The sequence below is a fragment of the Zalophus californianus genome, chromosome 10, assembly GCF_009762305.2.
Source record: "Zalophus californianus isolate mZalCal1 chromosome 10, mZalCal1.pri.v2, whole genome shotgun sequence".
In the NCBI taxonomy this organism is placed as follows: domain Eukaryota; kingdom Metazoa; phylum Chordata; class Mammalia; order Carnivora; family Otariidae; genus Zalophus; species Zalophus californianus.
Window position 1 is genome coordinate 61,263,265 of NC_045604.1, and position 21,981 is coordinate 61,285,245.

Here is a 21,981-nt window from a genome sequence, read left to right on the forward strand (position 1 = left end):
AGGACCATAAAAGGAGAATGGGTAAAAGAGATAACAAGCTTGCCTGAATGTGTTAGCGACCAACCTAATTGGTTGGTGTCCTGGGCAGTACAATGATGGGACGAAACGTTGGAGGTTTAAAAGGCACATCTGGGAGGTGGGCGGCGTGTAAAGTAAAACCCATCTCGGTGACTACTGCGGAGCAGTTTGGGTGGGTAAGAAAAGACATTTTCTTGAAAGTCTTAGTCATCCTGAGCCGAGAATGTCAAGTGGAAAAAGGCTAAAGAAAGATTGGAGGTGGGGGAGGGAAGCTTTACAAATAGGAAGCATTCTGCCTAAGGACAGGAGGCAAAGCTAGCAGGTGCTCCAGCTGATTTCCAGGCCCATTCATATGCTACCGTTTCCAGCTTCCAACCCATGTAGTCAGCTTGGGCTTCATATGGAGTCTCCTTTGATGTTTAATTTAAGACCTTCTATATCTGAGCAGTTAGTCTGTCTCCCATGGTAGGAATAGTGACTTCAAATGCCAGCTCTTGAAATGGCTACAAACGAATCTCTTGGGGAAATTGTTGAAATGTGGATTCCAAGGCCCGGCCCTTGAAGATTCTGCTTTAGTAGGTCTGGGATGGAGCCCGAGAATCTGTTTAAGAGACTCCCAGATGATTCTGACTGACTTAGGAATGGCAGGTCTAGATTTAAATCAAATGGCCTTTAACATAACCTCTCTGCGGCTTTTTGCTCATTTCCCAGGTTTTCTTCCACAGAGTCAACGCCAGTGGAGGAACACAAGAAACCACTATTTCATTTCACAGAACGGCATCCCACAGGGACACCGGCCTCTGGTCACACACAAAGCTCCAGCTCTGAGGGAGGGGACTGGCCTATGTTGTGTCGGCGGCTCCAAGTTTCACCGTAGCTTACTCACCTCTAGCTTCACTCCTGTCTGCCCTTGTGTTTGCAGTATTGCTGCTTCCTGTGCTCCCGGAAGCTGTTACGATGCTCCCAGAAGCTGTCATGATGCTCCCGGAAGCTGTCATGATGCTCCCGGGAGCTGTCATGATGCTCCTGGAAGCTGCCATGATGCCGGGTTTCATAGAACCAGATGCAACCTGGTGTAGAACGGCTGACAGCGGTGTCATTTGACTAGCAGCTTTTATAAACCTGACTAATGGCCTTGTACATGTGAAGCTGGCCCTGGCCTCGCCAGTTACCAAGACTCCAGAACCCGTTAGAAGCGAGAACTCTGTTGGAAAGACATTGGCAGCAGTTTCTTCCCAGAAAGGGAAGCAGAGTGAGGACTAATGTTACTTCTTAGGCAATTTTCCCATATTAGGGAGAGCAGAGTGAAGCCTGGATGCAGAAGAAATATAAGGCATATTCTAGGTAAATGAGATAAAATTATTTCAGGGTGAGTCACAGCTTAAAGGCAGACAGGTACCATACCAGGAGCGTTGAAAACCTTCCTTAAGCATTGAAGTGGCTCTAACATGTGGGGCCCTGAGCTACTGCTGGGGAAGCAAAGTCATCAGATATGGTCCCTGATGTAAAGGGGGAAAGGCAGCATAGAAAGACAAACCAAAATACAAAACTGTGTATTTGAAATTCCAAATGAGACATTCAGACCTAAGTGCCATAGGAGCTCAGAGAGAGGAAAGAGCACCAAGAAACTGGGGGGCTTTATATAAAGGGGTGGGACTGAAAGATAATGAAAAAAAATCTGTTTACCCAGCATACACCACGTCCACCAATTCCAAATTTACTTATATCCCCTAGAGTGGTGCTGTCCAGTAGAAGTATGTGGGCCATATAGTATTTAAGTTTTTTAGCGGCCACACTTTAAAAAGTAAAGAGAAACATATAAAATTGACATAACATTTTATTTAATCCAACATATTTAAAGTATTCTGATTTGTAATCAACGTAAACTTATTCATGAAATATTTTGTATTTTTTTCATACTAAATCTTCAAAATCCAGGGCTTTTTTTTTTTTACACTTATACACCTCAATTTAGACCCTCTCCATTTCCCATGCTCAAGAGGCACAAGAGTAGAGGTTACTCTGTTGGACAGCACAGACCTAGAGAAACTCTTGCACATTGAGTAGAAAGAGATGTATACTAGGATATACTTGGAGGCACTGTTTATTATAATACAGAGAAAAATGAGAAATAACCCAATGTCCATCAAAAGGGGAAAATGGGTAAATAAATCATGACCAAAAAAACTGAAACCTTGCTTGGTTTCATGTTACATTCATGTCTGCAGTGACCTTGAGGACAAAGGAGGTGGAATGGACTGGAGAGAGAAATACATAAATGAAAATTTTATCTGTAATTTTCCATTCTTTGAAGATAGATTAAGCTAAATATAAGAAGGTTCGTCTCTGTTCACTGAGGGTGGCAGATATGTGGGCACTTATTGTGTCACCCTTTGCTCTTTTCTGTATTTATAAAAAGTTTAAATAATTTACAAAAGGAATAAAATTCATTGAGGATATGGAGGTAGCAAGTAGTAGTAGGCATTCTGAAGACAGGCTCTTCAAACAAAGAGCAGAATGGGGTAGTCACAAATCAAGGGACGGTTGAGGGTGGCAGCTAGACCACAAACGGATGATCCAGGAGGGAGAGAGAAGACTCTGAATAAGAGCTCAGTAGCCCAATCTTTATATTTCCTGCACATCTATGTGACAGCCTGAGTTCAACCTCACCGTGGGCAAGTGTTGACCAAATATTTTCACAGGGGGAAATGAGGGAGGAATGCTTTGGAAGCCACAGTGATACTCAGTGGGTCACCTTCTTGACTACCTGGCCCTGGGGTCTATGGGGTATGTAGAGAGTTTAGCTAAGCTACTCCATACTGTTGCTGTCTCAGCCTCAACTTTGTTTGGTCAAATAGCCTGCAGGGCATTTCACACTAGCCCCTCATGCAAGCACATGCCTTACAGAGTAGCCTGCAGTCAGAAGCAAACCTAAGCTCCTCATAGGACTTTTCCCAACAGCCCTTATGATCAAGTCTCCCGTGCCTCCCAGGGCCTTCCCCTTGTGCACCCTTCAGGTAAGATCTCCATGTAGCCTACCAAAACCTCACTCCCTTTGGTTGGATTGACGAATCTTGCCTTGGCCCGGGAACCCCAAAGCACTCCACCCATGGACCCTAATAAAGGCATGTGCCCTGGGGTCCTGCCTCTCTCTGCCCATATCTTGCCTTGACCTCCCCCTGGGACCCTTTGAGGGGTGCCATGTACCTCCTCCAGGACTGTGAGTAATAAACTGTCTCAGTTTCTCCTGTGATCTAATGCTGAAACCTGACCCACCATCCAGCACCCTATACTCTAATTAACAAATGTTAACAACATTATAATAAAGTGTTAAGGGAAAAACAAAACAGCCTTTGCTTGGTGGTGGGAAATCAGGGTCCACAGGGGCTGCCAGGGTTAAAGGAAAGTAAGGAAGTAGCGAAAATGTTCAGAGAAGATGCTGAAGATACAAGGGAGTTTGCTGCTCATGAGGGGAGGCTGAGCACACATGGCAGGAGCTCAGGATTGGATCAGATCAAGAAATACACTGAGCCATAAAGATGTGAGTTATCACAGACTGAAGAAGTTTTCCCTTTTGGCACCAACGGATAACTGCAGGGATGGGAGGTATGATGGGATTTGTTCTGATCATCTCTGGGAGCAAGAGGAGGTAAAGAGTGTCTCCAGAGTCTGAGTCCTGAATGATCTGCTTGCTGGTATGTTGATTTCTGAAACATGTGCTCTCTTAGATGTCATACTGCAGAACTTTAGATTGCTTTAGATTTTTGACTATTCTAACAATGCTGTGAGGAGAGATGGTATAACATCACCATCAAGGGCACTGGATTCAGGCTTTGTATCCTCCACTTCTTATGAAATCTCGAATAAATTAATCTCCTGGTGCTTTACTCTCTTTAACTGAATATTGGGGTAATAGTATCTACCTCACAGAGCTGGGATAAAGTTTAAGAGTTAATATGCATGAAGCACATATAACAGTAACTAGCATGTGGTACACACTTAGTAAGCACTAGCCATGGACATTATAATCCATTTGCTATACATTTCCATACACATATGATTACCTCCTTAGGATAAATTCTTGGCATTATAATTGTTGGGTAAGAAGGTATACAAAATTTTAATGCTTTTAGTACAACTTGCCAAAATATGCACCAGAAGCTACATTAAGTCCCCTCTACTGTATCATCAGATACTTGCTTTATTCCCACTTATCTGTATCACGATGCATGACAACCCACCACCTACCTAGCAATCAACTACAGTTGCCCTCTGTATACTCACCAACCCAGAATGCAGGAGTGGTGCCTGGCAGTCTGTATTTTAAAGATATTCCCATTTGATTTATACTCTACAGTATAAAACCATTGTTCTAGAATTTTATCAACTGAGAAATCAATCACTATAACATTAGTTTACCCAACCTCTTTGCAATATCAACACTTTAGACCAGGAACTTTTTTGAAACTCCCCTTGGCTTCTAGAACCCCTCTCCTACCTCTTCTCCTATTTCTATGTCACCTTTTTTCCCCCTTTTAGGAAAAAGAAATTGGATTATTTCATTTAACTGGGAAGTCTCAAGTGGCACTGGATGCAGGCACATTGTCCAACAGAAATATAGCATGAGCCATGTAAACTAGGGGCCTGAAATAATTCATCTCCTCCCATCATTGGCTTGGTTGCTCCCAGCGTGGCCTAAGTCTTAGAAGGACTCTCTGGGAATCAAGGTACTAGCAGCATCTGACTCACATCCTTGAGGCTTAACAAGCCCAGCAGGGGGCGGGGGGAAGGAATGTATATCCAGGAATCCTAGAAAAGGAACCTTCCCAGTCTGGGACTAATCCAGGGGCAGGAGTTACTACATCAAACCCAGTGGAGCGCCATGTTTGCATTCCCAACACGTCCTTATCTACCAGCTCCTTCTCAGCTGTCTTGGGATTTCTCTCGCTCTCTTGCAGCACTGACATCCAATCAATCACTGAGTCATGCTGATTTAATCTCCGCAGTCATTCTCAAGTCTGTCCTCCTCTGTCTTACCTGCTATGACCCCAGTTCAGACTCTCATCATCTCTTGCTCAGATCTTCCAGTAGCCGTCTGGTCTCCTTTCTACATTTTTTGCCACCCTTGGATTCCTCCTCTATACATATCCAGATGCAGCCCATTTCCTTGGTTAATGACATGAAGTGCTATACCACTAGGACAAAGTCAAAACTCCCTAGCATACAAAAGCCTTTAAGACCTTCCAGAACCACCTCCTGATCACCTTGCATGGCCAGCCAAATCTGTTTGCTTTTCCTCAAAACTCGTTCCCAACTTTGGTTAAATGTATTCCACTCATTCAAGTACCAATGCTGAAATTTTAGTCATTTTCAGCTCCTTTTTCTCTCTACCTATCCATAACATACAGTCATTTTCCAGGTCCTACGTTTCTATGTCCACATTTTTCTCTGCCTGTTGCACTCTTACCACCCTGCCCTTCCCAGGCCATACCATATTTTTCCTCCTGCCCAGTCATCTGTAGGTCTCTGCACCTTCCAAGCTTCCCTCCACATTGCCAACGGGTATGCTTTTAAACATAAGCCTTAACTAGAAAAACTTCAACAGCTCCTCATTATTCACTTGTATTCACAAATCCCCTGGTATTCAAGACTATGATAATTAGTATGGTTCTACACAGCTGATAATTAGCATGGTTCAAGATGGCTGATACATGGGACCCTATCCCCTGTGCCCACCTCTCCACACCAGGTCATTGCTCTAGCCATGCAGACCACTTCAATGCCCACATGCCTGTTTCCATGTTCTCCCTATATGGAATGTTCTCCATATTGACTTAAAGAAATCCTTCTCAACCTTCAGGGCCCCGGCTTTTTCCTTCATGAAGCCTTCTTAGATTTCCCTAGTCAGACAAAATACTCTGTGCCTCCACTGAAGTTTGTCTATACTTACATCACAAAAATGATCACAGCCTCATTAATGGAGTGGTTAACTGTGCACCACTGTCAGCCCCAGTGGAGTGGGAGTTCCACTACTTTACAATTCTATAACTTCAGGAAAATTATGAGCCCGATTTCTCATGTACACATGGAAATATTAATACCTGCCTCCCAGAGTTATCTTAAAAATGAGATAATATGTATAAAGAAATTAGAACTGTTCCTGGCACAACAGTAGTTACTTGTTCCTGGACTTGCTCTGAGCCCTCTCTGAAGACCCCACCACATTTCAGTCACAGCATGTGCATTCTGGAGTCGGACTCCCTGGGACTGAGGCCCAGCTCTATCACTTACCAGCTGTGTGGTTTTGGTCAAGTTCTTTGTCTTCACAGTGTATGTTTTCCCATCTGCAAAACGGGGATAATAAGAGCACATACCCAATTGGGCCGTTATGAGGATTAAGTAAGATAAATATAGCACACCCTTAGAACAGTGCTTGGCATAAAGGAAGTGCTCAGTACGTACTAATTACAGTTATTAAGTCTGCATTCCCAGAGTCTAACACAGCAACTGGAGGACAACGTTCAATAAACGTCACGTTGTATTGAACCCTATGTTTCTCTTTGCAGTGTAATTTAGGTGAGGTTCTTCTCTGTATTAAGAATACTGACCCATTCCATTACAATTTGGGTATTGTCTATAGATAATCCCTGTTTATTGTCAAGCTGCTACACTCTTTCATTGCTTGGTGAACTATCAGTGAATGAAAATGCAGGTAAAATTCAATTATGGGTGGTTTATTTAGTCTTGGATTGGATTCTTCGAAACTCACAGGATATTATTATATACCTGTAATTTGATTCATGTACCTATAGTCTGTCAAGTGAAAAGCACTCCTTCAAAAAAAAAAGTATATTAAAATACATTTACATTGATTTTGAGATAGTTGTTTGCAATATATACAAAGATATCATCTAAAAAGGTAACAAGGAAGTATTACCAAAAAACACTAAAATAAATATCATTCTCTCATTTCTATAAATGTTTTGCAGAATTATTCTATTTCTGGATTAATGAATTTTTTTTTGAACCAACAAAATCTCTAATCTATCCTGACAATTGGGGGAGGATGAGATATATTCCCTAATTCTCTGAATTCTGTTTTGGAGTTTGAGTTATATTCCTTCAGAAGGAAGCAACTGTTGACTATTGAGGGAGGTGGACCGGGGCACTGGGGGACATGTGGTGGTGGCAGCAAGACAGCAGTTCCTACCAACAATGACCCTATTGAAGAAGCACTTACAGTCAGAAGATGTTGGGGAAAAAAGGTAAAAGAAAGGAAAACAAATTCATTATAAATACTCAAAGCTTGAATGAAGAGTTTTTCAACCTTGGCACCACTGACATTTGGGGCTGGATAATTCTTTCTTGGGGGAGGACGCTGTCTTGTAAATTGTAGGGTGTTTAGCAGCATCCCTGTCCTCTACCCACTAGATGCTGGTAGCACCCCCTTGCTAGTTTTGTAGTTTCGACAACCAAAAATGTCCAGACATTGCCAAATGGGCAAAATCACCCTGGTTTGAGAATAACTGCCTGAGATGGGAGAAAATTAGCAAAAGTATGAGGTGGAACATCTTATGGATTTTAAATGTTCCCTATTTTTCAGTATTTTTGTTGATTCACATAGACTTATCATAAAACTAATTATCTATGCTACTAACAAAAAGACCTGGGACCATGGTTCTGATATTATTTTCCCAGAGCTTGGCCCCAGTGGTCCTCTGTCTGGAATGGGGTGATGAAAGTAAAGGGGTGACTTGGAAAGAAGAGTGCAGCAAATCTGGGTTTGGCGGCCTGTGAAGTGCAAGATACTGTAGAGGGTATAGAGTTAAAGCACACTCAGACTTTGTTTTAAAGGAAATTATAGTCTCATGACAAATGACTTCTAGTGCAGTTCTCATCTGTTGCATTTTCCTTTTAATAAACACCTAGTTGGTATTTGTCTCAACAACAGAGGTCATGATAAATAACAGTATGTAGTCATAAAGTGGGACTGTTAAAGGAAGAGACGGACATACAGTTCATTTCTCTGTAATACTTCACTGAAGTCATTTTAGGAAATTAATAGTTATATTAATTGCCTAAAGACAAGATTCCCTGGTCTTCCTCAGCAGGACATTCCCCCAAATTTCTTCTTTACAATGGGCAATAGCAATGCTGAAATTGAGATAAAAACTTTAAACTTACACGTAATGATGAAATTAACTTATATTGATGCAAAAAAATACTTCCCTATACTTCATTAGTATAGGTCTGTTATTTTGAAGTATGAGGGAGGAATAAATAAAAGAACAAATAAAAGTCTCTAACAGGGGCACCTGGGTGGCTCAGGCAGTTAAGCGTCTGCCTTTGGCTCAGGTCATGATCTCGGGGTCCTGGGATCGAGTCCCACCTCTGGCTCCCTGATCAGTGGGGAGCCTGCTTCTCCCTCTACCGCTGCCTCTCCCCACTGCTTGTGTTCTCTCTCTTCCTCTGTCAAATAAATAAAATCTTTAAAAAATTTTAAAAGTCTCAAACAGACATGGGTGCTCCAAGGACTTTAATCATGTGATAAGTAATAAAAAGAACTGGTATAAACCCCATGGAATGAATTTCCCCAAGGATTCTTATTTCTTTAAAACTAGAATGTGCCTAAAGATTAGGCACTGAACTACAAACAGGTATTTACCTTCCTGTTATACTTTGTAAACCCTGCACTTCTGAAGCCGCTCACTGTTTCCTCCGATGACAGACATGCCTTTATTCATAGTCATCATTCATAGGGTGTTAGGGTTAAATACATATTTAGCAACAAGAAAATGCCAAAATCCTAGGACAACAGCAGGAGCTAATAGACACTGCATATCAAGAAATGAAGCTCTCAAAATAAATAAATACTGGGATAACGAAACCGTCTGCTTTGATTTCGGGTATGACCTTAAGTCATCAACTTCCTTTGCCCTCTCCCAACCCATCGTCCCACTCTAATCACACAGATCTTAATTGATAGGAAGATTTTTTGCTACTTGTTGAAAAACAAATGTCCTCTAAAATTCTAGGAGCCACTTTTCAGGCAGTGATTTCTGTGTTACACACTCTTACATGCGACACACAGCTGTGCCGACCCAGAGGCAGCCTGGCACAGTTATGCTGCAATTCTCATGAATGATCTTGACACTCACTAGGGACGTGTCCACTTCAGTCCCTCAATTCCTGCAGGTCTTATCTAGGAAATGGGTATAAATACCCGCCCTTTCTTACCTGACAAGTTGTTCTGAGGTTCATGAAAGAAAATGTAGTTGTCAAGAGAAAAGGCAGTGTTCCTACCAGTGCTGCAGCAGGACTGCTCTCCTAATATGCATGTTAGAGTCCAATTCTTCCAGCTCAGGCAGCTTCTTTGTTCATGCCTTAGAGAGAGCTGGCCGTATTGTGTCCCCTGCTGTTGAAATGTGAATACATTAGGTTGTCAGTTAAAAGAATTAAGAACTACACTAGAAACAATGCCTCTTAATGACGAAGGTAAAAATACTGAAGTAAAAATTTAAAAATCTTCAGAGGAGGCAACTACCTCCATGCAGTGAGAGCATGACTACCACTTGTGCTGCCAAGAGGAAGGAAATACAACTCATCCTAATCAGAACTTCTTGGCCTTGGAGCTTTATGATCTGCTTCATCGTTTTGGTGTATTTACATTCCTGATTCCCTGAGCTCTCAGTGCCCTGGGTCCCTGGGACCCTATCTCTTGTACTTTCTTTTCATGTTTCCCCCCAAGCAACACAAAAAACTTCTGATTAATGTGAGAAACTTCTTAATTAGCTAAGTGGTAGCTAAAATAGACTTAACTGACCTTTTAACTCTTAAGCTACTTGTTTCCAACTGTAGTAAAATGTTTGGACTCCCTTTAAAGGAATGCTGTGCATCTCAAACCAGATATCCCGCTTCTTTTTCTTTGTGGGGGCGGGGGGAGCAGGGTGGTAGTAGTTATAGTGGGGAGTATGATGGATAGAAAACGTTTTATATTCTCATTAAGGTAAAAAGGTATATTCTCTAACATAAAGATTCTCAGGTACAGAACTTACTCATTTTTCTATTTCAAATTCTTAGAATGTTAATTCATAACCCACAGTTGATGTTCAACTAATGTTTGTTATATTCAAATCACCTTGCTTTGGATCAGTCAGGCTGACAGGAAGAAAGGGTCTGCTAGCATCCTCAGTGCCCTGAGATCTGTCCTTAGGTGGTCTCCCTGAGAACACTCCTCAGACAGAGGCTTGGCCATGTCTATGACTCCAAATCCTCCTTCATTTCCCTGGCCCCCAAAACCCCCAAATGAAGAGTGTATTCTTGGATTTGGGGCCACACTTTTTAATTAGTATGTAATGTCTTCATACAGATGTCCTAGGATGCTTTAATATTATTTCTATTATTTCCACCTCTGTCTCTGGGGTTTCCATTTTTTAAAAAAGTGTTGCCACAATATACCTTATTTCTTAATTCTGAGCAGCTGAGGAAAGATACAAGATACAAAATCCATCTTAACCAAGAAGTCCTTTCCAACAAGAGTTGTAAAACTTTCTATGTTTTTGGAGATTACCATTTGACATTAAAATAAAAAGAATACATTTTTTTTTAATTTGAAGAATTTTGTAAGTTTCCCAAAACATCAGTAACTTTCTCACCAATTCAGTAACCACTTTACCAATTATTTTTTATTTGTATCATACACATCAACATTTTACAGAAAAAAAGAACCCCTTAATGTTAAACTCCAATTAATTACATGTTTTCTTCTGATTCTTTTCAAGGTAGACACCTAAACTTTTACACAAATATAATCAGTACATAAAATCATGTTTTAACACTTTTGAATCTCATTTAACATTTTTCATACAATTTTACATATATCATTTAATGACTAGGTAATGGTCTACAATAGCAATACCAATACATCAAAATTTACTTATCCATTTCCCAAATACTGGGCTTTTTTTTCAAACGTGTAAGAATAGAATTGCTATAAGTATCTTGTACAAGTAGCTTATTTTTCTTTAACTATTTTCCTGGGCATATGCTGCTCAAAGTGCCTTGATCTAGCCAAAAATAGATTGGTTACAGAGCTTTTGTTACATTCATCTAAATAGTTCTTTTAAAAATTACTAATATAATGCTACTGGTATGAAAACACATGAATTTTAAAATGTTTTGCTAATATAATAGCATAAACCAGGTCAAAGTTGTTTCAATTTGCATTTTTAATAGTTAGGAAACCTGAATATCATTCCAAGAATTGACTTTTACTTGAATCTTCTCATTTGTACTCTAACCTTTCATAAATTTACTTAGTAAAGAGTAGAAACTTTATGGCTTTACATCTCCTTTTTAAAAAATATTAAGCACTTTATCCATGTGTAATTCAAGTAGCTTTTTAAAAATCCAATCTCTTCTTTTTTTGTCTTCTTCCTATTTAGTGTACATTTTTCATTTTTCTTTAGTTGATCTCATCTATGCTGCCAAAGATATTTTTCACTGCCATAAAGTTTCTTTTGTACTATTGGAATGAGAATTGTAGTCTTTTTATTTTTACCTTTATAATCAACATTTTAATTCATACGGAATGAATGGTCTTACCGTGTGTAAAGTCGGCCTAATTCTTTTTTTCACACTGACATCCAATTAATCTTTCCACCAGTAGTTATTACATAATTATTTCTTTCCAACCGGTTTATTAAGTCTTAAACTTCCTACTCAGCATCATAGTATATTTAGAAAGGTTAATTTAGTATTTAAAGGGCAAGACTCTCATTTTTTTCCCCTAAGTTAAAAAGAGAAATCTATCTTTCCTTGCCTATTTTCCTAATTTGCCACAATTCTGTCAAATTACATAAAGTATCAGTTGGAATGTTAAGTGGAAGCGTAATAAATCTACATATTAATGTCATCTAGTGGCATTCCTTTGGATATGATTTCAAACACATTATCTTAATCTTCACAATAATTCTGCAAAGTATTAGTTCTGTTTTATAGATGGTGAAATTATTTTGATACGTTTAAACCTTAGGATATACCTAATAGAACCACTTTGCCATATTAAAAAAAAGCATAAATATTAATACCAATTCATGACTTCTATTTTCAGTAAGCTATAAATTACTTAAGTCTTTGTTTCATTTCCTCACATATAGAAGAGCAACAAAAGACTACTCACAACTTATTTTGGCCTAGTAACATCTGCATATTTTTATAACACATTCAGATCAAAAGAAACATTATTAAAAAGCATTACTTTGTTAAAACTTAGCCAAATTCTGCTTCCATGAGCTCCTTAGCTCTAACCTGTATTTATTTCTAATTAATCCTTATCTTCACATTTCCCTGATCTGAGTATAAGCTGAGAGACCGGAGTCTGTCTGCTCTGCTTCCCCCAAAACGTACATGGATTTTTATGAGCGTCTTCTCCTCCTCCTGCAGCGCCTGCACTCCTCTAACAGTTAATGTTATCGGAGACTTCAAAATCCTGACAGCCTGGATTCCAACATTGGCTCTTCCACATACCAGACCCTGGGCAAATTATTAATAATTGTCTTTACCTCTTTGCCTCTTCTTTAAAAACGTATTCAATACTATCAGCCTCACAGGGTGTTGAGAAACTGTAACTAGAAAGCACAAGTGCCTAGCACATAGTAAATGCTCCATTCCAGAACGAAAATTGGCTCTGGGGGGCTCTCTTCCTATAGGATTACCATTCAGAGGAATGGAAACAGGAGACTGAAGGGAGAGGCAGTTTACCTCTTCTGACAACTCTACAGGTTTTCACTACTGGAGTACAAGTTTTGACTTCTGATGGCTCTAGGAAAAAAAGTTTCTGTTCTCTAGATAACAGTTGAAAGGCAGAAGTGTTCATGGAGGAAGTCACCTCACTAACTGTGAGGTGAGGCTCAAGGGAGGAGACATGGTGAAACCCTCCTTCTTTATTCACTCCTATCTGTCATAGTCAGTGCTGCTAATTAAAGTGGTAGTGCCAACAAGGTGGCAGATCTCACCCTCATGAAGAAACCTCGGGAAATCTATGGATGGCTTTGAAAAACCATCAGTATCTCAGGTTAGAAATGCCTCACTCCATTTCTTCTTAGGAATTTCAAAACAGCCTATCTGCAGTACCTTTTCCTGGGGCAATATATTTTTTTCTTTTGGCTCGAGTTAGTTGTTGGAAGTTCTTTTCTTTTAGGTGTCAGCACAGGGCTCTGCAGAAATTTTCTGAAGTATTAAATCAGAACCAATCTGACCCCTAGATTTCCTTTGGGTCAAATTTCCCAAGAATGACCTCTTCAATGACCAGATGAACAATCCACCACTTTCTTGTAATACAGAAGATTGTGGTGGTGTCATTGCCTCGCCAGTTACAAGGGTCAAGTAGGGGAACTGAACTGCACAATGTGTTGTAAACACTAGACCTTCACAAATAAAGGATCATCCAAGGCTAATCTTTTAACAGTTGGTAGTTGGATAAGTTGCTATTGCTACCACTGTGTCTGTACATTTATACTATATACAAAAGACCCACATAATTTACTGTATGTGTTTAATTATTCAGAGGCGGTAGCAACTAAAATAATTGCAAAAGTAAATAAAATATTCCTTAGATATTGATAGACTAATAAAATCTGAAGGTCATTAGCAGACACATATTACGTCCCTTTAAACACAGTTGCTAATATAGAACCCTCACTAATACACCCAATACTAAAATAAAACTAACCTTATCCAATAATCAATCAGTTACTGATTAACAACGACATTCAGTGACTGAATGTCTCAAACAGAATTTAAGACAATATCTGCATAGCATTCATCATATAACCAGTTCTAATTAATCATATAGGAAACGGTCCTTTAAATGAAAATATTCTGATGCCAGGATGAAGGCCCAAAGTAGCATTTCCAGTTTGCTTTTTTCTAGTTTTGAAGGTGCTTCCCTGGGCTTTCTAGATTTTTACTTCCCTCAGAGGAGTCTAGTTTGGCCATGATTATATTATTGGTTCCAGGAGCCTCTGGTTGTTTATCATCACCATCAAAGATAATGTCTTCTGGATTCGGAGGTGGGGGGCAGAATTCTTCACTGGGAAAGATCTCCTGGAAAAGCGTTTCAGCTTGCTTGACTGCATGCTCATTTCCCAGTCCACAGTCAGGCCCAGAGCAGACATAAACATTGGAAGGTAAGCCATTATATGAGCTTCTGCTGATTCCCGAGGAATCTCTCATATTAAAATAAAGAGCCCACAAGAGTCTTGGCTTTGTAAGTTCTTCCTTGTCTATTTCTGTTTCAGTAAATGGGGTGAATAATTTCTTCACTACTGACTCTAAGTCTTCTCGTGCTGTTTTAGAAGATGAACAGGTCAGATGTACCAGATAGGTGTCTTTCATGCACGTCATGGTTGAAGAACATAATTCAGTGACACGAACAGCACATGTTCCTGATTCTGGTGGAGGCACTACCAAAATGGAAATTTGCTGATCTGAATCTGCCTTTAGTATAGACTGATCTGTAATGAGCACTGCCCTGGAGATCTGCTTATACTGTACATTTGAGCATGTTTCCTCAGAAAGGTAACTATCCTCCACAATAAAATATTTAGCATTTATTCTTTGACCTAAGTGATCTATAATTGCTTTACATCTTCCAGATTCTTTGTCAACTACAAGGCATTGAACTTTATGACGAAGGCAATAGATTCCACCAAAAACTGCACACATCCTGCAGAAACATTGGGGAATTTCTCCTTGCCCATACAAGGGAAATAAAAAGGGAGTGTTGCCGAACCGTCCAAGACACCGAAGGAAGTTTTTAGTTGCTTTAAGGCCATCTATTGTACTGCAAGATGACTCTGTCATTGCAATTGAGTGCAGCACAAAATGTTGGAGATTGGGGGTTAATTTTTTAGTTTGTAAGTACTCTGAAAATGAGCATTGCACAAAAGCTTGGTATTGATCAGGATGTTGTTCATAGTCTAAACAAAACGTAAGAAATTTCATCAGTATCCTCTTTTCAACCATAGTGAGTTCTTTGCTATTAAACACATCTGCTCTGGAACAAGGCACCTGTTCTACTTTTCCTTCACGAAATGCAAGAATCCTAGTGACGTTTTTAAATTCTGCATAACGACTAACATTTGATTTGATTAAGAGATCAATTAGCAATCCTTGAGAATACAGAAGCTTTGATACCAAATCAATATTAAACCTCCTGCTTTTTTTAACTATTTGAGAGTAAGTAATCTTATTTCTCTTTGGTTGGTCAGTGTTGTCTTCCTCTATAGGTTTGTTTTCATCTTTATCTCCATCTGAAACTGTGTGTATACAAGTTTTATCTCCACAATATTTTTCTTTTGCCAAGGTGTCCTCAACATCAGTTACTTCTAGTGAAATTTCTCCGTCACTTTTTGGAGTGTCTTTGGCAGGCAATTCATGGCCAGTAGCATATAATGAATGTGTTTCTTCAGACAAGCATGCAGAATCCAGAGGTTTAGTGGTGGTACTAGATATTACTGAGGAAGGATTTTTCTGCAGAGCATCAGTCTCTTCAATATTGTCATCCATATCCTGACTGGCATAACAAAAAACTTCTATGTGTTGAATAGTTTCATCCTTCTTGCGAAGAGTGATAGCTTCTTCTGTTTCATGGATCAGGCCTTGCCACGAGGCAGTACTTTCATCTGCAATGTCACTGTTTTGCTGATACTCCTTCAACCAGGAGAGCAATCCCGAAAAGCTGAAACTTGCCCAGTTTCCTCCATAGTAACTTCTTGAATCAAGATGCAGAACCCTCTGGCCACTTCTTGAACACGCAGCTGCAAGGATGGATTCGGGCAGACCTGTCCCTATTATGACCACATCGAACTCTGTGGGAAGACTGTCCGCCATTCTGGGAGATAAAGCGTCTGGTGACAACTGCCGATAAAGGAAATGCGTGTGAGTCTAGGCTGAGGGCTCAGCTGAGATGTGAATATGCTGTAATAAAATCTCTCCTCGTGATATTCCAGGTCATCCCAGAAGTACTGAGGTTGCAGGAACTAGCTGTTTACAGTTAACCTTTCTTAATATTGTTTTCCTTATAGGTCAGTAGCATAAAAATATGATAAAGTATATCTAATCACATCTGAGAACACTAAAACGGATGTGTGGTTTTCCTTCCTGCATTTCATCTTAGCAGTAAATGTCAAAATGCATCACACATGCATTTGTGACTGGAACTCTTCTCTGAAAGAAGAAAATTCAAGAAAGAATACAACTGTAAACAATATTAAGAGAAAAGTAATTTCATGCAACAGCAATTACAATTACTCCACTGGAGTCTGACTTGTTATCAGGACATAAGCCCCTAGGAAAGCAAAACATTAAATGCTTTCTTACATATTTTCTAATTTCTCAAAAATGAACAATAGAGATTTACCCCCCAAAACCATGCAATAATGAGGAAAGGACCTCATGATGTCCCATAAAAACAAAGAATTTTCATAATACAATTCTGTAACTTTTGCTTTTAGTAAAATTAATATTTGAATAAAACTATATAGAACTGTGAGCTTAGACTATAAAAAATGTGTTTATGGAAACAGACTACATACTGTGCGCCCATTGTCATGAAGAGGAATATTTCTGTGGCCAATTTAGCCTGTGGGTGATTTTAGAACAGCTGAATGAAGGCATTTCCATGCCACAAGCACCCTTAGGATCTCGTGGTAGCATCGTGAGACTATTTCAACTGAATTAACCAGCCAGATTATTGCAAAAGGATTATTTCAGTAAAACAACTAGCATTTTGAGATATTTAGTTGCAAAAAAAGGTCTACTGAAGGGAACATGCATTTTTAACAAATCTTTATATGAATGTACATAAGCACATGTGTTTTTTTAGGTGTAAGTTAAAAAGGAAAATTCCTATCTTTGTAAGTTAAAATACCTTAACATAAATAATACCTGCTTCTAAAATCCAAGTGAACATAGGGTGACCTGCATTTTGCCAGACTCTGGCTCTATGACAATGAATCTCTGTATCCCAAGATAAAGGCCCGTCTAATCATCATCCTCTGCTAAGATTAACATGTTGTTTGCTGTTTTTGAAGGGTAGGAGGTAGCAGGGAAGAAAGGCTCTCCCATTAACTTCTGGCATAATACTGGTTATTATGCCACACACAGAACATTTGTGTGGCGCTAAGTGTGGCTAGAGGTGCAACAGCCAAGGGGGTAAAAGGCATACTCACCTGGAAGTCTTTAGGCTAATGCACTATACACACCACGTGAAGGGGGCCTTTCTATCAGTTGTCATTGTGCAGTTTGAGGAAGAGTTCTCAGAGCGCTAATTTTCTCTATCATTACACTTACTTAAATTGACATCAGTACTAACTGGGCCTGCCTAGGCTAAGATGACCAATTAGCTTGGACATTTGTAAAACAAGCCATTCAACCAAAAGTTGGATTAAATTGACTAGTTCACTGAACAAACCGACTGGTCAGTTTAAGTGAAAAGGCAGTCTTAACAGTCCTGTCTAGTCAAAGCCTCTGCCTCAAGAATATCAGAGATTCCACTTGTTTTCAGCATTCCCTGAAAAACCAGGAATTGAGCACTGATGAGGCAGTTGTGTTGCCTACTCATACATGTATGTAAGTATGTCTGCATTACTTAATCCCGCCTTCTTCTTGCAGGGTGTGCAGAGGAAGACAGAACCCAGGAAGGTATATGAAGAAGTGTAACCACAGCATGTGCTTATTCTTGGCTCAGGAGATAGAACAGAGGATACAAGCCATAAGTGCTAAAACCAGGCACCTTCTAACCCACAGATATCAAAAGAGTCCTCAAAAGGTCCTCAAGCACATAGGACAGAACAACCTTAAAGAACATTTAGCTCACTCCCCCATAAGAGAGAGAACAAAATTGACTGCAGGCGGGATTAAGTGGCCGGGAAAGTCCACACAAAACGTTAGCCAGGCGACAGAGTAGAACCCACTCTTGTGTCAGGAGGCCGTTGGGCTTTCCACTTGATAGGGCAGCCTCTCCAGGAACCCCTAGAACAAGCAGCCACTTCTGGCATTTTTAAATGTCCTCCCCCTTCAACAATCCATGGTTAGTTCTTGTTCGGGGATAACAACTGGGGAAGCACCCTCCCTTCTGTTGACTTTAACCCTTAGAAGCACAATCCTTGGAATTTACTTCAAGCAAAGAAAATCTTAATCTTGACTAAGAACTTTTTCAGTCCATCATAACCCCACTACTGACTTGTCACCCAGGGCTTAAACAAAGTCTGAATCTCTTACCCCGGAGTTTCCACCTCTAATTTAAAAACAAAGATAAAGTTATGGTTGAAAGCAGTAACTATATGCCCAGAGCAACAGAGCAGTCGTCAGGCAAAATAGCGCGTGTGGTGAACATTTCTAGCAGTCTTAGAAAATCCCTTCTGACTAGGATGGGACCTGAGCAGGAAGAACTGAAAGAGGAAAAAGCAAAGGAAGGAGACGCAGCAGGAGAATGAGGTCACAGAAGGAAGAGATGAGGAAGAGGGTGAATGCTGGTACTTTAATAAAGAACTCAACATACCCTTGTTTTTAAGCCCCCAGGCCCAGAGTCCAAATAGAAACAGAACTGTCCCGCACAGAAAAAGCACTTCTTGGAAATAAGAACTTTCATGTCTGTGAACAAACACCTGTTGCCCAGCCCAGGAAGCATTACTGATGACACTTCAGGTTTAAGCTTCAATCACCCTCCTTAAATGAAAGCTTAGCCCTGCCTAAAAAATTGCCTGACAGGTATTTTAAATTAATATAAAGTGTATAAGCACATAGCCATCTATATCACCACCTACATACACTTAAGGCCCCCTCCCAAGTTTCAAATATTTGTATAAATAAAACTCTGATTGCTTATTGAGGAGGGGGAAGTAGTATTAGACTATTGGAATCATTGAGTCAATCAAATAAATGAAATCATGATTTCTATGACAATTTTGTTTCCTTCAAAACACCAAAAAGTTAATTATAACAAATATCATAATATTTGGGTCTGCCACAACATAGGAAGTTGGGGGAATAAGACAATTTCTGATAATGCTACAAAGATTTTGTTCTCAAAAACCTGCCAGGATAAAAGCAGTAATAAATTATCAATATATTTCACGTTTTGTTTTGTTTTTTTTCAAGGAACTTTAAGACCTGAGAAATACACATTCCTATTTCATATCTTGTGTCAATGAAATTCCTGGAGCACACACAGAAGGATAATTCCCAAGCTTAGGAAATCACATCTTCAATGATACATCCTTCAAAATGATCATCCTTCAAAATGTCAAGTCTTAGTGAGACTTGAATCGTCCATAGGATTAGGAGTATTGTTGAAATAAATGTTCACTTAACAGTCAAATTCTACTTTAATGAAATCTACTGGCTGCACAGCTAATTATTTGTCCATCTAGGGTGGGATTCTCTGAGCCAGCTGTAATCTCACCTTAGATTTTGGTGTGCTGGAACCACTAAGGAGGAAAATATAGTAGAAATAGCTTATAAGGCCACATGCCGATTTGCATTCTGAGGACCTGAATGAAGCTCTTTCACTTCCTAGGAAGCATTCAAAGGTTTACATCTGCTAATGAGCAAAATTAAAGAAAAAAATTACACACACTGCCCCTCTGCTACAAAGAGTATTGAATTAACTCTCTTCCCATCACCCTCTCCAGCTTTCATGAGTTAGTTACTCGTTTTCTTGAATCTGTTGACTCTACAGCCCCTTGTTTCTTTCCTCAAAGTGTAAAGCCGCTGTTTCGTGCCCTGTTGAATTATATTAGGGGGTGAAAACAGAAATGAGACAAACTGGACAGCGGATGGAGGGAGTCAGGGAGGAACTGGGGCCAAAGCCGGGTTGGGGTTTAGGGCCGGCTGCGGGGAGAGAAGTGGCCACAGGGACACAGCCGAGGCCGCCGCGGGGCGAGAGGAGGTGAAGTAAAGAGGAAGGAAAGCCATGCAGCTTGGGGTTGACGAGAGGAGGCGAGACTGGTGCGGGCGCTGAGCTGCTGGGCGGGTTGGAGATGAGGCCGCGTGAGGAGGGGCTGAGAGTGGGCTGGGTGGCAAGGGGACGCACAGAGATGGTGGCAATGCAGGGAATGGAAGTTGGCAGAGGGGAGAATGGTTTCTCCTCCCAGCCCAACTCACCGAAGAGGCTGCTGCTAAACCCGTCCCACACGCAGCCCACGGTGTCCCAGACCCAGCCGTTCCTCAGGCAGGACACGAAGGTAAAGGTGACCCCGAAGAGGGAAACCAGCAGGTCGCTGAGGCTGATGTTGACCAGCAAGAGGTGGGTGGGAGTGCGGAGCCGCTGGAACTTGTAGTAGAGGACGAGCACCAGCAGGTTGTTGCCGACGCCCAGCAGCCCGATGGAGCCGAGCAGCAGAGCCAGGCGCTCGTACGTGCCAGGGCTGAAGAGAGGCGCGGGGCTGAGCGTCCCCGCCGGTCCCAGCCCCTCGGCGCCCGCGGCCCCGCCGCCCTCCCAGTGGCCCTGGCCGCCGCTACGGTTCCCCGAGTACATGGCCCGGCGCCGGCGCGCTTGACGGACGAGGCGCTTAGCCTCCGGCGCGGGCCGCGGCGCGCTCCGCACTGGGTGGGGCTCCAGCTCCGCCACCCGCTCGGGCCATTGTGCGCGCCGGGGCTGCGACGCGTCGCCCAGGACCGCCCTCCCCCACCCCTTCCGCCCGGCGCGCCCCCGTAGCCCCGCCCCCTCCCGCGCGCCGCGTTCCCGACACGCCTGTGTAGCTCCGCCCCCTCCCTCGGCTCGTCGCGTTCCCGCCGCTCCCCGCGCCCCCAGCCCCCTCCCTGAAACCTCCCCCTGCCCCGCGGGGCCTTTACTGCCTCTCCCCTCCGGCGCGTCCTCGGTTTTGCTCGCTCCCTGGGCCCCAGACTCTCCGGCCCCCGGCACTCCTGCCCCGGCGTGTGCGTGCTCGCGTGCACGCGCGAAGGGCCAGCGGAGAGGCGAAGTCAGTGGGGTCCCCACTGTCATTGGCTCCCCACACCCCATCTCCCTGCACCCAGCTTGAAAGCATCCTACTCGTGCACCCATTCAGTCACTCACTTGTGCATTCACTCATTTATAAACATTTATGAGCGCCTGCATCTAACATGTGCTAAGAAGAAGGTGGGTGAGGGCCTTCTCTCTTGGGTTTCTCACCTTACCGTGAAGCTGTAATAACCCACCGCTAGCGCGCAATGCCACTGGCATCTCACACAGGTAACGTGAGCCCCAGGCTGGATCCCGAGGCCTGCCAACGTTGTCCTTCCCGTCCCGCTCCAGAGTAGCGGTAGTCTGTTCTGTTACTGAGGCCTGCCAAAGCCCTTCACTGGAGGTGACTGTCCACGCTGTGCCCTCAAAGCTTCAACCTAAATATAGCAGGTATAGAGAGGTAGGTGCTATATTTAGAACAGCACACATTTTTCCACTTGGCCTTTTCCCCAGTAGCGATGAAAATATAGTACAATTCAAATATAGGTTGTGAACGTGATCACAGTCTGCAAGGGCCGTGCCTCTGTCCCTGCATAGCCCCTAACAAGGTCCCAAAGGAGGACCACAGTCCGGGCCAGACCTGAAGGAGGCTCTGGGAACTGGTGACTAACACGGTGTGGAAGGGCAAAGGAATTGTCCTCTATGAAGGTGTTTACCCTTTTCACCTCTGTTCAAAAGACCAGTAGAGAATGACTAGCTTCCCTGAACCCCCATTCTAAATTCCCTGGACATATAGAATCAAATAGGGTGGGGTGATCTCTCTACCCTGGTGCATTGAGCAATAGCTGAATGGCAGTGTGTTCTGCCCTCAAAACCTTGATTTGTCTTTAAAGATTCCAATCTGGATTTATCATCTATGAGACTAACCCATACACACCTTTAAAAAATACTTTTAATTTTATATTTTAGATGTACGGAACCATTTAACAAGTTCCACATGTTTAATGTTCACT

At 41.7% G+C, this 21,981-nt stretch overlaps 2 protein-coding genes across 11 annotated transcripts in view; both read right to left on the reverse strand.

Moving 5' to 3' along the window:
- The window catches only part of OPN3 (opsin 3), a 56,767-nt gene extending 36,061 nt beyond the window's left edge, over positions 1–20,706 (reverse strand). For 7 of the 8 annotated variants that reach the window (XR_003523038.1, XR_003523037.2, XM_027611268.2 and 4 more), the window contains exon 1: positions 20,188–20,706. Coding sequence is in view for 6 of the 8 variants with exons in the window: in XM_027611268.2 (XP_027467069.1) it covers positions 20,188–20,560 (373 nt within the window). In the remaining 2 variants the exon portion in view is untranslated. Of the gene's footprint in view, positions 1–16,113; positions 16,249–20,187 lie in introns of those variants that run through there. The other variant, XM_035722061.1, reaches the window with a different exon arrangement.
- On the reverse strand, positions 10,686–21,311 carry CHML (CHM like Rab escort protein). Of its 3 annotated transcripts, none has more exons than XM_027611259.1 (2): positions 21,202–21,311; positions 10,686–15,939 (listed from the first exon to the last, which is right to left on the reverse strand). In XM_027611259.1, exon 2 carries the CDS (start codon positions 15,910–15,912, stop codon positions 13,948–13,950), a length of 1,965 nt encoding a protein of 654 aa, XP_027467060.1. In that variant the 5' UTR covers positions 15,913–15,939; positions 21,202–21,311; the 3' UTR covers positions 10,686–13,947. The 3 variants fall into 3 exon arrangements, with proteins under 3 accessions (XP_027467060.1, XP_027467056.1, XP_027467059.1); XM_027611255.2 differs by lacking the exon at positions 21,202–21,311 and adding an exon at positions 20,188–20,321; XM_027611258.2 differs by lacking the exon at positions 21,202–21,311 and adding an exon at positions 19,487–19,607.
- Between the last annotated feature and the right edge of the window lie 670 nt (positions 21,312–21,981).